At 45.8% G+C, this 15,317-nt stretch overlaps 1 protein-coding gene across 3 annotated transcripts in view; it reads right to left on the reverse strand.

Moving 5' to 3' along the window:
- Positions 1 to 1,945: 1,945 nt before the first annotated feature.
- Positions 1,946 to 15,317, reverse strand: part of LOC121547678 (forkhead box protein N2) — a 41,072-nt gene continuing 27,700 nt past the window's right edge. For 2 of the 3 annotated variants that reach the window (XM_041859060.2, XM_041859058.2), the window contains 4 exons: positions 12,563 to 13,149; positions 8,102 to 8,276; positions 7,282 to 7,353; positions 1,946 to 5,809 (listed from right to left, as the gene is read on the reverse strand). In XM_041859060.2, the coding sequence (XP_041714994.1) occupies positions 5,346 to 5,809; positions 7,282 to 7,353; positions 8,102 to 8,276; positions 12,563 to 13,135 (1,284 nt within the window). In that variant the 5' untranslated portion in view covers positions 13,136 to 13,149 and the 3' untranslated portion in view covers positions 1,946 to 5,345. The remainder of the gene's footprint in view (positions 5,810 to 7,281; positions 7,354 to 8,101; positions 8,277 to 12,562; positions 13,150 to 15,317) is intronic. The other variant, XM_041859059.2, reaches the window with a different exon arrangement.

Raw genomic sequence — 15,317 nt, forward strand, 5'->3', positions numbered from 1 at the left:
AAAAATCTCAACATCCCAATTAGGATCTGGCTAAAAGTACTTCAAACAGTTATCAAACCCATTGCCCTCTATGGTTGTGAGGTCTGTGGTCCTCTCACCAACCAAGAATTCACAAAATGGGACAAACACCCAATTGAGACTGCATGAAGAATTCTACTAAAATATACTTAGTGTACAACACAAAACCCAAAACAATGCATGTAGAGCAGAATTAGGACTATACCCGCTAGTTATCAAAATCCAGAAAAGAGCTGTTAAATTCTACAACCACCTTAAAGGAAGTGATGCCCACACATTACACCATAAAGCCCTCACCTACAGAGAGATTAAACTAGAGAAGAGTCCCCTGAGCCAGCTGGTTCAAGGGCTCTGTTTACAAACACGAACAGACCCCACAGAGACGAAGGACAGAAACACATTTAGACCCAACCAAATTATGAGGAAGCAAAAACATAACTATTTGACACACTGGAAAGAATAAACCAAAAAACATAGCAAATTGGAATACTATCTGGCCCTAAACAGAGAGTACACAGTGGCAGAATACCTGACCACTGTGACTGACCCAAAATTAACAAAATCCTTGACTATGTACAGACTCTGTGAGCATAGCCTTGCTATTGAGAGAGGCTGCCGCCGTAGGCATACCTGGCTCACGAGAGAAGACATGCTATGTGCCCACCGCCCACAAAATGAGGTGGAAACTTAGCTGCACTTTCTAAACTCCTGCCAAATGTATGACCACATTAGAGACACATATTTCCCACAGACCCACAAATAAATTAAAAACAAATCAAACATTGATAAACTCCCATATCTGTAATGCGAAATACCGCAGTGTGCAGTCACAGCAGCAAGATTTGTGGCCCGTTGCCATGAGAAAAGGGCAACCAGTGAAGAACAAACATTGTAAATACAATCTATATTTATCTGTTTATTTATTTTCCCTTTCATACTTCAACTAATTGCACATTGTTACAACACTGTATATAGCCAATAATAACATTTGAAATGTCTATATTCTTTAAAAACTTTTGTGAGTGTAATGTTTACTTAGTCTATCCCCCCTCCCCCGCTTAGACAGGGCTTAGACTCTTATGGGTTAAGGATATGTTTCAGTATTCTATATTTGTAAAGAAGTCCATGCAACAGTTTTTTTGTTGTCTTAAATTGCCAGTCATGTGCAGTGCACTGTCTGATGATGTGTAAGGCTCTTTTGAACTAGAACCATCGCATCAAAGGGCTTAACTCCTTAGTTTAGAAATGAATTATTTTCACAATTTTAACCACGTTAGCGCTCTGTTTTTAAGTAAGAAACTGACATGTGTTGCACATTTTAAAAGGAGAATGACACAAAAAAAAGACTTATTCAGGACAATGGGACCTACAATTATTTGCAATACAACAGTCACTTCTGACCTCCATTACGTTTGACATTTTAGTGATTGCCTCCTTTAAACAGCAGGTGGCGATGTTGATCACCATTTATTACTAAACATGATCTCTTGACTTTCGGGTTTCATAACCAATGACTTTGGCTGAGTTTCCACAGGCAGCCCAATTCTGATATTTTTTTCCATTAATTGGTCTTTTGACCAATCACAGATCTTTTCACATTAGATATTTTTCAGAACTGATCCAATTGGTCCAAAAAATATCAGAATTGGGCTGCCTGTGTAAAAGGAGCCGGAAGAGATGCATTTTTGGTTGTTCAAATGTGTGTTATGGAATGCATAATGATTTTTCCCAAATGCACCAATGTCAATGTCATTTTGGATTTGTGATCAGTGCCTCAGTGGCAATGTGGAAATTAGATGGGGATATAATTATTCTTTAAGACTGATGAAACAGTCCATTTATCCTGATATATCCTTTGATTAGACAGAACTTTCTTTATAATAGACCATTTCATCAAAGTAAACAACAACACATGAAAACACACAAATGATAAAACAATAATTTTTTTATTTTGTAATACCATATATAATGCAATTGCATATCTTTGGCGAAAATAAACTTTATAAACATTTTATTAACAGAGGTTAGCATACAAAAACCAAAAGGTGTGTCTAACAGACATGGCAGACGACTGACACTGACTGATACTGGGTTGGCAGCTTTAGTTAGTTCAACACAAAACGCTTTATCAGAATCAATAAATTGCAACTGCATTTTTGAAAAATCGCATAATCAATATTCAATAACACGTTTTCAAACAATGAAGCAATCCTATGTATGCAGCTTAGAGTCTACCATAATGTATCACTGTGTAAAGTGAACAATATAGACCCCCGGGGTACCCCACGGTGTGTATTCAAGTCTTAGAGCCCCATGTCATGCAGGTAGTCCTAAAGATCCATCTCAAAAACATTCACTTAAACTTTGAGTCTGAAAATATCTTTCTTCTAGCTACAAGTGCTACAGCATGAACAAGTTACTGTAAATTGTCCGCAACTATCTATCTACGTTTAAAGTAAAGTCCATGGGGGTACCAAGACTTTAACACCAGGGCAACCCTCAGATGTTTTTTTTTTTGTGGCAGTAAGTGGGGATGATGACTTCTATGGTGGCAGGATCCTAACATGGAGAAGGAGTGCCAACTAATATCTATGGTGTGACTACTTACGGCAGTCAGAATATTATATAAACATAAACAATACAAATTCAGATAATTTGTGAAGTTTGATGATTAAATCAACTTTCCAGAGAAGAAGTTCTCAATAGTTAGGGAATATCCATTCATCTGAAATGTCTACGTCAGCTTTCTCTGTACAACACCACTGTTGGCAAAAAAGGGTTCAGGATCAATATGTTCATCAATTATCTTCTATCCAGTTCAACAACAAAACATCGGTACACTTGGCAGTCATGGTTAAATTGAAAAAGCCCTGCGCGAAAGACAAAATACATTGGCAAAATACTTTCTCTGACACAGATATCTTTATCACTATATCACATAGTGAACGTATTGGTCTATGGCAGTAAAATATGATAAAATATAATAAAACAAAATAAAAGTCATCAAAAGGATTTTCCAGAGGGGAGAGAGGAAGTAACCTTTCCTCTTGCTTCAAATGACCATTATTTGAAAGAAGTTCCATTCAATCGTCCATTATAAATTAATTATAATAAATAAATTGATGATTTAAATGGGCAACATTAATTTGTTCTTTGTTTATTCACAGACAGTGTATTCTATGTCCATCTTATTTAGGAGAACTGCGGTTTAGTTCTAAGAACAAAATTCCCATTCTAAGAACAAAGCGATTCCCATTCCAGAACAACCTAAATAAACTGCATGTCAGACTAAAGTCAGTCCACAAGGTCAGAGTCCTCCTACATTTCCTGTTAGTAGGCTTCAAGGGTAACAATATTACTGTCAGTCACACAAAAACTGTGAGAAGAGGAACATGGTCGCAATGGCACAAATTAATGTTTGGCACTGCATGCAATCTATATTTATGAAAGTGATTTAATTTAACATTATACAAAACAGGTGGAAAGTTAACTTGCACTTAAGTTGGCTCATGACAGAGGGCAGTATACTGTTATACAGTGAACCAACTAAAAGCGATTCTATCATGTGGGCTTTTGGCGTTTTGCTTACTAATGCAAGTTAATGCATGCAAGCCCCGAAAGAAAACCAGTCTGGCCTCTTCATTTCGCAAGTTCTGTTGCAACATCCTGTACTTCCCGTCACTGAACTCTATGCAATAAACTGGCAGTAAACACACTACTGTACAGCGGAGCGAAGAGAGTGGTGTGCTTCCTTATTTTGCCCACCCTCCCCCTTTGTTTTCTTATTGTGGAGCAAGACAAAGCAAAGCCACGTTCTGTCAACACAGTCTGAACTTTGCAACAGGGTCAGCCAACACAACAGAGCATTCAGGAGGGGCAGTAGTACAATAGCAGGCTGGATTCTCACAATATTGTCAATCTAACCTCACTACAACGTTATTATAACAACTAAATCCTTGTCTTAACTTCCCTTTGGCCTGAATACTAAAACGTTAGTAGGTGTGACTAGTATTACATGATTGAAAACTGACCAGCACATCTGCCAGTGAGTGCTCTCATGCAAGCGCATCATCTTGGGATCACTATGGTTACAACATTCGCTATGTTTCAGCCAGATTAGTCTACACTACACCTTGCATAGGATAGGATAGGATAGGATGTAGGATAGGGTAGGGTAGGATAAATCAAGAGAAGAAATAAAAAATACAGGGGCCTGTATCAAATGTGTTATTTCTCAGTTTACACACTAAATACACAAATAACTAATGTATGACAGAATAAGAGAGGCCACAGAAGAAAAGTGATGAAGAGGAGTTTGTTCTAATGGCATGACGATGTAATTATGTTTTCCCCTCAGTGTAGGAAACGAGAGTGGACTCTTCCCGACCGTGCCAATCTAGCACAGTCGGTCATCTTTGTTTTATTCCCCTTCTTAACATGGCAGTAGCAGAGTTCCAACATTTCCTTTGATATGTTTCCACTCCCTGCTATTAAATCCTGACATGGAACCAGTCCAGTGTTCTGCTCTGTGATAAGATTGTTCCGATCAGATTCTAAACAGACCGTTCCATCGATCATCTCACTACTTCAATACATTCCCTATAATTTATTGTTTTTAGACACCAGTGTCGTCATCAACCCAGGAAAAAGACCAACATTGAAAAAATTAAATAATATAAAGAGCAGTTTAAGGTTACGGATCAATTATTGCATCTCTCTTTGTATGATATTTCCAGTCCAAGGTTGTCACCTATCAAAAAACAGTGGCATCTTTTTTTTCTTTTTTTTGCACGGAAAAGGGAGAAACTGACTACAACATGAGAGGAGAGGTTAGTTGTTTGTTACAGACATGCACTCATTCTCTTAGAAATAGGTTCACTTGGAAGATGACACAGGTTGAGGAGGAAGCATGCAACGCTTTGAGTTATAAAAACTTTAAGCCTTTTCCCGTCTTGTCTTTCTTTTATCCAGAAGAAAATCCTTTGAATTGCGAGGATCTGCGGCGATGCCATCAGAAACAGGTTCTTCACAGTAGTCCCCAAGCACCCCACTTAACCCCCCCACCTGACATGCCCGAGTTACAAAAGTCTCAATATGGCTTTATTCTCCTGTGTGTGAATGATACTATTGCCATTTGTTGTGTTGGGATAGGGAGGGATTTCCCATCCCATCATGTGTCAAACCAAAAAACTGGCTCAAAATCAGCCAATCAGAAAAGGAGGAGGAGGCACAACCTGGACCTATCAGTAGGACACACAATCAGATCAGGGGTTACAGGGGCGGGAGTCTGAGGGCGAGGGCAGTGAGAGCAAGGTGGTACGACGACCTCATTTCCTGTTCAGTTTTTTGCTCTTGGCACTGCGTTTGTTGAGCTCCATGGAGGTACGGATCCCAGCCAGGTGAAGCAGAGACCCGGCTGCCTCCTTCAGCTCCTCATCCAGCTCCGGCTTGGCTGTCACCTCCCTATGCGCCCTCTTACCCGCCGGGCGCTTCACCGAGGAGGAAGAGGGGGAGGGGCGGCGAGGAGCAGGCCGGGGGTGGCCACCCCTCTCGTCCCGGTCCCCGAGGTCGGAGTCCTCGTCGCTATGGAAACCCTCGCTGCCGGAACGGCGTGGGCGGGGCATGGCGTGGCCTGGGCCTCCTTCGTCCAGGGAGGAGAGGGAGGAGGAGGAGGAGGAGCGGGAGGAGCAGCGCTGCAGGGCCATGCTGCTGTAGTTGTGGTCCTGCTTAGGATCGCTGCTCACCAGGACCATGTCTGGCCGGGACAGGTCCAGGGGACTGTCTGGATCACCTGGGAGAGGGAGGGAAAGAAGAGAGAGATGAGGATGTAAGGAGAGGAGAGGGGGAGTAAGGAGAGGGAGAGAGATTGAAGAGGAAATCATCTTCACACTAAAGAAACAGTGTTTCTGAATGCAACAGGGTAGTAGGAGTAGCTTATGTGATAAAGAGAGTAAAGTGTTTTTAATCAAATAGGCGGTGGGCTAGGGAGTGTCCGTGTGTTCAGCAGGCTAGGGAGTGTCCGTGTGTTCAGCAGGCTAGGGAGCGTCCGTGTGTTCAGCAGGCTAGGGAGCGTCCGTGTGTTCAGCAGGCTAGGGAGTGTCCGTGTGTTCAGCAGGCTAGGGAGTGTCCGTGTGTTCAGCAGGCTAGGGAGTGTCCGTGTGTTCAGCAGGCTAGGGAGTGTCCGTGTGTTCAGCAGGCTAGGGAGTGTCCGTGTGTTCAGCAGGCTAGGGAGTGTCCGTGTGTTCAGCAGGCTAGGGAGTGTCCGTGGTGTTCAGCAGGCTAGGGAGTGTCCGTGTGTTCAGCAGGCTAGGGAGTGTCCGTGTGTTCAGCAGGCTAGGGAGTGTCCGTGTGTTCAGCAGGCTAGGGAGTGTCCGTGTGTTCAGCAGGCTAGGGAGTGTCCGTGTGTTCAGCAGGCTAGGGAGTGTCCGTGTGTTCAGCAGATAACAGCAATTAAGATTCATAACAATTAATGACAACAGCAGAGGCATGGGGGAAAAGGGAAATGAAATACACCACTTATTCACAGGAAGATATTTCTATATGCAACATTGTCTGGCTTGGAACGGGAATATGTGTGACTTCAACTGTGCTGTTGAGTGTACATAGTAAACAATGGAGAGACACAGGGAGATGTTTTACAAGGGGTGGATAGATGCTGGGTGAGTGATGCAAAAGCAATAAAAGACGAAAGCGTGAAATGGGTGAATGACCGAGAGACAGAGAGAAAGGGGAGAGTAGTAATGTAAAGGTGTAGACAGAGAGAAAGTGGGAGAGAGACAAAGTGCAAGAGAGACAGAAAGTGGGAGAGAGAGAAAGGGGGGAGAGTAGTAGTGAAAAGGTGTAGACAGAGAGAAAGTGGGAGAGAGACAAAGTGCAAGAGAGACAGAGAAAGTGGGAGAGAGAGAAAGGGGGGAGAGTAGTAGTGAAAAGGTGTAGACAGAGAGAAAGTGGGAGAGAGACAAAGTGCAAGAGAGACAGAGAAAGTGGGAGAGAGAGAAAGGGGGGAGAGTAGTAGTGAAAAGGTGTAGACAGAGAGAAAGTGGGAGAGAGACAAAGTGCAAGAGAGACAGAGAAAGTGGGAGAGAGAGAAAGGGGGGAGAGTAGTAGTGAAAAGGTGTAGACAGAGAGAAAGTGGGAGAGAGACAAAGTGCAAGAGTGACAGAAAGTGGGAGAGAGAGAAAGGGGGGAGAGTAGTAGTGAAAAGGTGTAGACAGAGAGAAGCAGAGAAGTGGAAGAGGCATGGTGTGGGGTGGAGTCTCTTACATGGGTCGGCGTGGTGATGATCAGGGGCAGAGTTTAAGAGCATCATGGCAGTGGCAGCATCTATGTCAGACTCTGGAAGAGGAGAGAACATGCATGGTGGTCAGTGGAATAGCATGAGTGTGTGTGTGTGTGCATGTGTGTGTGTGTGTGTGGCCGGCTGGCTGGCCAAGGAGGCTGTAGAGGGGCTAAAGGAAGAGAGGTTTCCTAGCTTTCCTCATACCACACTTCAGGGGCTCTAAATTATTTATAATCAACTAGAGTGGAGACTGAGTGCTCTGCTCTACACTCTATCAGCATCACCAGGGCCTCTGTAGTCAAGGTTACCAAACAAGAGGGTAGGGGAGAGAGAGAGAGTTAGAGAGACAGATAGATAGAGGGAGAGAGAGAGGTGGAGGATACAGATTGGAAGAATCTACATTGAGGCATCTATGGTTAGAAATCAAATAATGACTAAAATGACAGTTGAAGATGAGTGGATGGTCTTGCAGCCAACGTTGCATGACGAAAATGGCAACAACCATGTGAACTTGAAATCACATGCAGCGAATGCTGAAACTGGATCAAATCTAATCTCAATCATATTTCTAGATCAGGGATGGGCAACTGGCGGCGGCCCCCCTTTTTAAGCCCATCTTTGAGTAGAATTGCAAAATGAGTTGTATTGCATGAAATTAGTTATACAATTGCAGAATCTTCTCTCTGCTCCATGGCCAAATGTGTAGAATTGCAGCAAACTTGCTTTAAAACTGCAACATTGTCTTTACACCTCATGGGAAAATGCGTAGAATTGCACGAAATTAACAAAAAACATAGGACTCACCTTTGAAGGAGCAGCCCTGCAGAAAGAGGTGTCTGGGGGGTGAGGAGGCACTGGGTGGGGAGGCGGGCGGTGTGCAGAAGGTATGAGCTGCAGGGAAGTGCTGCTTCTTCAAGGCCTGGATCAGGTTAGGCCTGTACTCTGGGTCCACACACCACAGAGAACCCTTACCATTCACCTGAAAAAAACATCACATACTACATTAGAAAGTACAGCAAGAATGACCTGAGTGGCGTTCATTGGGGCACACCGTAGCAAAATGTTTCAAAACTGAGCATTTCTTATTGGATAAATTCATATAGCATCTCACTGTAGTATCAAGAGACGCTTTGGTAAAGTACTCATCATGACTAGGATTTTTGACGGCAAACACCTATAACTTTTTTGCCTGCATGGCTGACTCTCATGGTAGTCTCCCTGTAGTCTGACTAGGGCTGGGCGATATGGCCAAAATAATATATCAGGATATTCTCATTTTTGACGGTAAAGCGGTATTTTATGTTTCTGAATAATACAAGTTCTAAATATGTTTTAGACCCTAGGATATCAACAAATGAATTCTAAGTGGTTTTAATAGGCTTTCTCCATTCGGATTGTTTTATACTCAACCAAACTAGGACAAACTTGACAGTAAAGTAGTCAAATTTGTAGAACTTTTCATTTGTTTAGCACTGTATCAAAATATTGTTATTGTAAAAATCCATACCGGTATGTTGATCCATACCGTTATACCTTAAAATACAATATATGGCCCAGCCCTAAGTCTCACTGTAGTCTCACCAGGACTTTAGTTGCTCTAGCTGCCATAATGACTCATAATGTAGTCACCTGAGCATGTGATTACCAATCCAGACCCTGCTGGGTGAACTGCATGATGGGAGGAAAACAGTCGATAAACAATCCACACCATCCTTAAATGACTTATTACAGGGTTGGACTGCGTTGAGCTTTTTACAGTCCTGTCCATGTGACTTGCCTTTGTAGAACCTCTCACTATTGAAGCCAAAGACGTGTGAAGACATTGTCATATCCCATATGCAGGTTCATGAACTACCACTGAGACAACACACGTCTCCATGATGTTTTGACAAGAAAAACAAATGTTTACGTGTGTGTGCTTGTGTGTGTGTATGTGTGTGTGCGTGTGTGTGTGTGTGCTTGTGTGTGTGTGTGTGTGTGTGTATGTGTGTGTGTGTATGTGTGAGAGAGAGAGAGAGATATAAAGTGTGTAAACGGTTCTCTCATTATCTATCGCTGGTGTTCTGTCCAGGAGAAGAAGGGGGGAGGGAGCGAGGGAGCGAGGGAGGAGAGGAAGGAGAGAGGAGGAGGGATATAACCTTGACTCAGATTACCAGCCGGCTCGTAGGCAGGAAGGAGGAAATGTCACCATGGCAACGCAAACCACCAGGCAGTGTGTGTCATCTGAAACCAGTGCTTCTCTCTCTGCTGCGCTCTCTAAGCTCAGCTCAGCAGACGGGTGGGCTCACACTGAGAACCAGCACACTGAGCCTACCTGCATTGTGATGCACTGTGCTACAGTAATGCTGCCGCTAAGCTAATTTCTACTTCTAGCTAGTCATCAGCCCCTCCTAGCAAACTAGTTGCTAGCCAGCCACTGAGCTGATTGTAACAGTATAGTTATATTCCCTGTCTGCCCCGAGCTGAGCTTGAACCAGTGTCCAACACAACTACAGAAACAACTGACTTGTCTGCCCCGAGCTGAGCTTGAACCAGTGTCCAACACAACTACAGAAACAACTGACTTGTCTGCCCCGAGCTGAGCTTGAACCAGTGTCCAACACAACTACAGAAACAACTGACTTGTCTGCCCCGAGCTGAGCTTGAACCAGTGTCCAACACAACTACAGAAACAATGTCTCTTTCCTATATGCTCTACTCTTCTCCCTCACTTTCTGTCCTTTCGTTTCCCTTCTCTACCCTTTCTTTAACAGACTTGTCTCTCTCCCTCTCTCTGTGTTTGTGTAGGTCAGGTCTTCAGCCCTGGGCTTGTCCTCTGCCTGGCGCTACAGTTGCAGTGTGTGTGTGTGTCCTCTCTGCCTGGTCGTGGCTCTACAGTTGCAGTGTGTGTGGTGTGTTGGGAGATAGCGCCCTATCTTAGTGCTGTGTTTGCATTTCCTCTGAAGGAGGGTCTATGACCTTGACTGGTATACACCCAGCCTTATCACAGGGAGGGGAGGAACACAGGGGGCCGCAGGCAGGGTGCTGCACTACACTGGCCCTGACACACACACACACACACACGTCAGGGTGCCTCAGGGTGGTTTAAAACCCTGGCCCTGCCACTGTCCATGAGCCACACAGACAGCTGCAAATACTATACAAGCACATGCACACACAGTCGAAGGTGTACAGTTAACACTGTCAGTCAAACAGTTTGAGCACATTGTCAATGTCACTACTGCCTCTGCCACTACAAAATGTCAGTGAAGAGCTCTAATGATTCTTCATGACACCTTAACACAGCCAATAATCTCAATGGGGCAGGAAACTTTGAGCTAATTTGAACGCCATTAGAAGACCACTTCAAACCCACTGAATGATGTCATCGTCTCAATCTCACCAACGTGAGTAAGACATTTAAGCACGTTAACCCCTGCAAGGCTGCCGGCCCAGACGGCATACCTAGCCGCGTCCTCAGAGCATGCGCAGACCAGCTGGCTGGTGTGTTTACGGACATATTCAATCTCTCACTCTCCCAGTCTGCTGTCCCCACATGCTTCAAGTTGGCCACCATTGTTCCTGTACCCAAGAAAGCAAAGGTAACTGAAATAAATGACTATCGCCCCATGGCACTCACCTCTGTCATCATGAAGTGCTTTGAGAGACTAGTCAAGGATCATATCACCTCTACCTTACCTGTCACCCTAGACCCACTTCAATTTGCTTACCGCCCCAACAGATCCACAGACGATGCTATCGCCATCACACTGCCCTATCCCATCTGGACAAGAGGAATACCTATGTAAGAATGCTTTTCATTGACTATAGCTCAGCATTCAACACCATAGTACCCTCCAAGCTCATGATTATGCTCGAGGCCCTGGGTCTGAACCCCGCCCTGTGCAAATGGGTCCTGGACTTCCTGACGGGCCACCCCCCAGGTGGTGAAGGTAGAAAACAACATCTCCACTTCGCTGATCCTCAACACTGGGGCCCCACAAGGGTGCATGCTCAGCCCCCTCCTGTACTCCCTGTTCACCCATGACTGCATGGCCAAGCACGCCTCCAACTCAATCATCAAGTTTGCAGAAGACACAACAGTAGTAGGCTTGATTACCAACAATGATGAGACAGCTTACAGGGAGGAGGGGTGAGGGCTCTTGGAGTGTGGTGCCAGGAAAATAACCTCACTCAATGTCAACAAAAGAAAAGGAGATGATCGTGGACTTCAGGAAACAGCAGAGGGTGCACCCCCCCTATCCACATCGACGGGACCGCAGTGGAAAAGGTGAAAAGCTTCAAGTTCCTTGGCGTACACATCACTGACAAACTGATATGGTCCACCCACGTAGACAGTGTGGTGAAGAATGTGCAACAGAGCCTCTTCAACCTCAGGAAGCTGAAGAAATTTGGCTTGGCACCTAAAACCCTCACAAACTTTTACAGATGCACAATTGAGAGCATCCTGTCGGGCTGTATCACCGCCTGGTATGGCAACTGCACCGCCCGCAACCGCAGGGCTCTCCAGAGGGTGGTGTGGTCTGCCGAACGCATTACCGGGGTCAAACTACCCGCCCACCAGGACACCTACAGCACCCGATGTCACAGGAAGGACAAATAGATCATCAAGGACATCAACCACCCGAGCCACTGCCTGTTCACCCCGCTATCATCCAGAAGGCGAGGTCAGTACAGGTGCATCAAAGCTGGGACCGAGAGAATGAAAAACTGCTTCTATCTCAAGGCCATCAGACTGTTAAATAGCCATCACTAGCACATTAGAGGCTGCTGCTGCCTATTGAAATCACTGGCCACTTTAATAATGTTTACATATCTTGCATTACTCATCTCATATGTATATACAGTATTCTATAATATTCTACTGTATCTTAGTCCATGCCGCTCTGTCATTGCTTGTCCATATATATATATGTATATATTCTTAAATTCCATTCCTTACTTAGATTTGTGTGTATTGGGTATATGTTGTGAAATTGTTAGATATTACTTGTTAGATATTACTGCACTGTCGGAGCTAGAAGCACAAGCATTCCGCTACACCCGCAATAACATCTGCTAAACACGTGTATGTGACAAACAAAATTTGACTTGATTTGACCCTACAGTGTCAGCATGAGAACTTTGCATTTTTTACATAATGTGTTTGTGTGACCTTTGCGGATATCAAACCCACAACCTAGGCACTGCCAGCTCCTTGCAAGGTAAACAAACAAAGTGTGTGTGTGTGTGTGTGTGTGTGAATGCATCTCATAGTTCCCTCACCTTTCCCAGGCTCCTCTCCACCTTGCGGAAGCACTTGTTGAGTGACAGGTTGTGTCTGACGCTGTTCTTCCAGCCGGTGGGGGCCGAGGAGAAGTAGGGGAAGTGCTGTAGGATCCAACCATAGATGTCCTTCACCGGCAGGCTCTTACTGGGGCTCTGCTCTATGGCCATGTAGATCAACAGAGAGAATGAGAATGGAGGCTTGGACTTCAACGAGTCCCTCTGCGACGAGGAGTAAGAGGATGAAGAAGATGGGTTCTGAGGGGCTCCGGGGTCACCCTCGATGTCAAAGAGTGGGCTGGCGCTGGGTTGGGCCCCCCCGGCCACGCCGGGCCCCCCTAGGGTAAAGTTCTGGAGCAGGTTCTCATGGAGCCAGTTGAGGTTGGTGAGCTCCTCATCCTCGGAGCCACCGGAACCCCGGTCCAGACTGGTGGCCAATGGGCTGGCTGCACCGCACTCAGCCTCCGGGAGAGTCCCCGCCCCCCCGCATACGCCCCTAAGCCCCACCCTCTCTTCCTGCATGCCCGGCGTTTCCGCTTTCTTATCCGGCGACATCCCGATGATTGGACCCATTAAACCAGGTAGGTCTGTAGAGAGAAGAGAGGACAGGAAAGAAATGGTTAAGAGTTGGTTAGAAAACAACTGCAAGAGAGGACACACTAGTGGAGGGGGCAACATAAAGGCAGTGGCTACAGTACACAGAGACAGTAGCTACATAGAGATAGTGGCTACATGGAAACATAGTATTTTCCTTCACACAGCGATACAATCACAGCAGTTACGCTGGGGAATGAGGAGGGAGCTGCTTTCCCAACATGACTGGAAACGTGAAATAAATGGATGTGACACATTGAAAAGATGTGCTCTTCCAAGCAATCAACGTGTTTGTCTAAGGTTGGCCCGAGGGCAGGCATGGGCATGGGCAGGGTCCACCACCCCCGTCGGTCTGTCTGTCCTGTATGTCTCCGTCTCTCTCTCCCGCTCCTCTCACACGCAGGGCGAAATGGAGAGGCTATCCACTCTCCTCCTCCTTTCTGCCCCCTCTCACACGCAAGCTGATGGTGGAGGGGCTATCCTCCCCTCCTCTCTCCCTCTCAAGCCTTTGAGGAGGACCTCTAAAGTGTCGGAGACGACTCCAGTCTCTCCAGACTGCTCTCCTCTCCGCCCACCTCATCTCAGACCACCTGCTTGTTAGACGCCAATGAGCATGAAACCATCTGCAAAATCCTCTCATGACTAAAGGAGGGGGAGAGAGAGGAGGGCATCCTTCCTTCTTACACTGTCTTGAGTGGAAAGCTCTCAAATACAGAGCCGCCCCTGCCCTGCAATCATCTAGGAGTCAGGACCACTACTTAGCTTAGCTCAACCCACCTGATACCAGAGGGCCTTGAGATGAGAGGAATTCAACTTACATTCCTGCCTGTCCTCCTTTCGGTATTCAAAAGCACTGAGGAATTCAACCAAGTCAATATAAATAGTGGTGATTAGCCAGGATAGTGATCATCTGGCCTCCAAAAAACAGCTAAAATCAACGTAAAGTGAAGCTAGGCTACACAATGTTCAGTAGGCCTGTCCTGACAGACTCAGACCCTCTCTCTCCCTCCATCCATTCCTCCCTCCCCAGGAAGTAGTCTCACATAGTTCAGTCCTTCTCTAGAATGTTCGCACACATTCAGTAGCTACTTCTACTTCATAAAACCAGCAAAAAAATATAGGCTATATAGTCCAATTATGTGAATGCAGCTGCAGCAAATCATACAACAGATCTGCTAGTGTGTAGAGCACTGCATGATGGTCAATGAGGCCAACCAAGAACACAGCAGGCAGCCAGCAAGAGACATCACCCCTCTCCTCCTCCTCTCCCCCTCTCATCCTCTCCCCGCTCACAACAAGCTTTAATCTATGTCCCCAGTGTCACCATGACAACCCTGCTGCTGTCACTTCAATTAAGAGCAGAAATCCTCCCAACAAGAGAAAGAGAGAGAAAGAGAGTAAATGGGAAAATAAGTTATCCATCTAGGCTGGGCCGTGTCTGTCAACTGTAACCAACAACCAAATCAGCATTCGGCTTTTGGCAACCTTACAGTCTGTGGGGCACCACCAATCGTCCCAGTCTAGGCAGGTTGTGGCTGAGGTGGTGCTGGGGTGATGCTGCTTGGGCTTGAGGTGGGGCTGAGGCTGGGGATGGGGTGGGTTGTGACTAGAGTGGTGCTGGGCTCGGGTGTTCTGGGTTATATCTGGGCTGAGGCTGATGCTTGGGGTGGGGGTTGAGGGACACTGGGAGACAGAGGGGTGGAGGGCGGCTGGGGCCCATCCTTTCGCTGTTGTTGTTGTTAAAGAGGAATTGGGTCAAGCTCTGCTCTGGACTGAGAGAAAGCAGGAGAAAGAGGGGGAGACGGGAGAGGGAGGGCATAGAGTGAAAGAGAAGAGAGGAGGGAGCGTAGCGATGGGGATGGAGGGATGCTAGGAGCAGAAAAGAGGTCAGGGATGTGATGTACACCAGGAAATCCCCAGCCACTCATCTCATCTCTAGGTCTGGGGTTGGGTACTCACTGTCAGGGTTTAGAGTAACCCACCCCGAGGAGGAGAAGGGCGAGGGCCTAAGGACACTGCCATGTTCAAAGAGAACACACAACACCTGAAGGAGTGGCGAGGGCAAGGATCTATGAGAACAGATAGTAGAGACAATGGCAGACAGGAAGAAAGGAGATTATGAGTGCATATAGCCTAACATCAAGATAGAGACAGTCCTTTT

Source organism: Coregonus clupeaformis, chromosome 31 (assembly GCF_020615455.1).
Source record: "Coregonus clupeaformis isolate EN_2021a chromosome 31, ASM2061545v1, whole genome shotgun sequence".
NCBI classification, from domain to species: domain Eukaryota; kingdom Metazoa; phylum Chordata; class Actinopteri; order Salmoniformes; family Salmonidae; genus Coregonus; species Coregonus clupeaformis.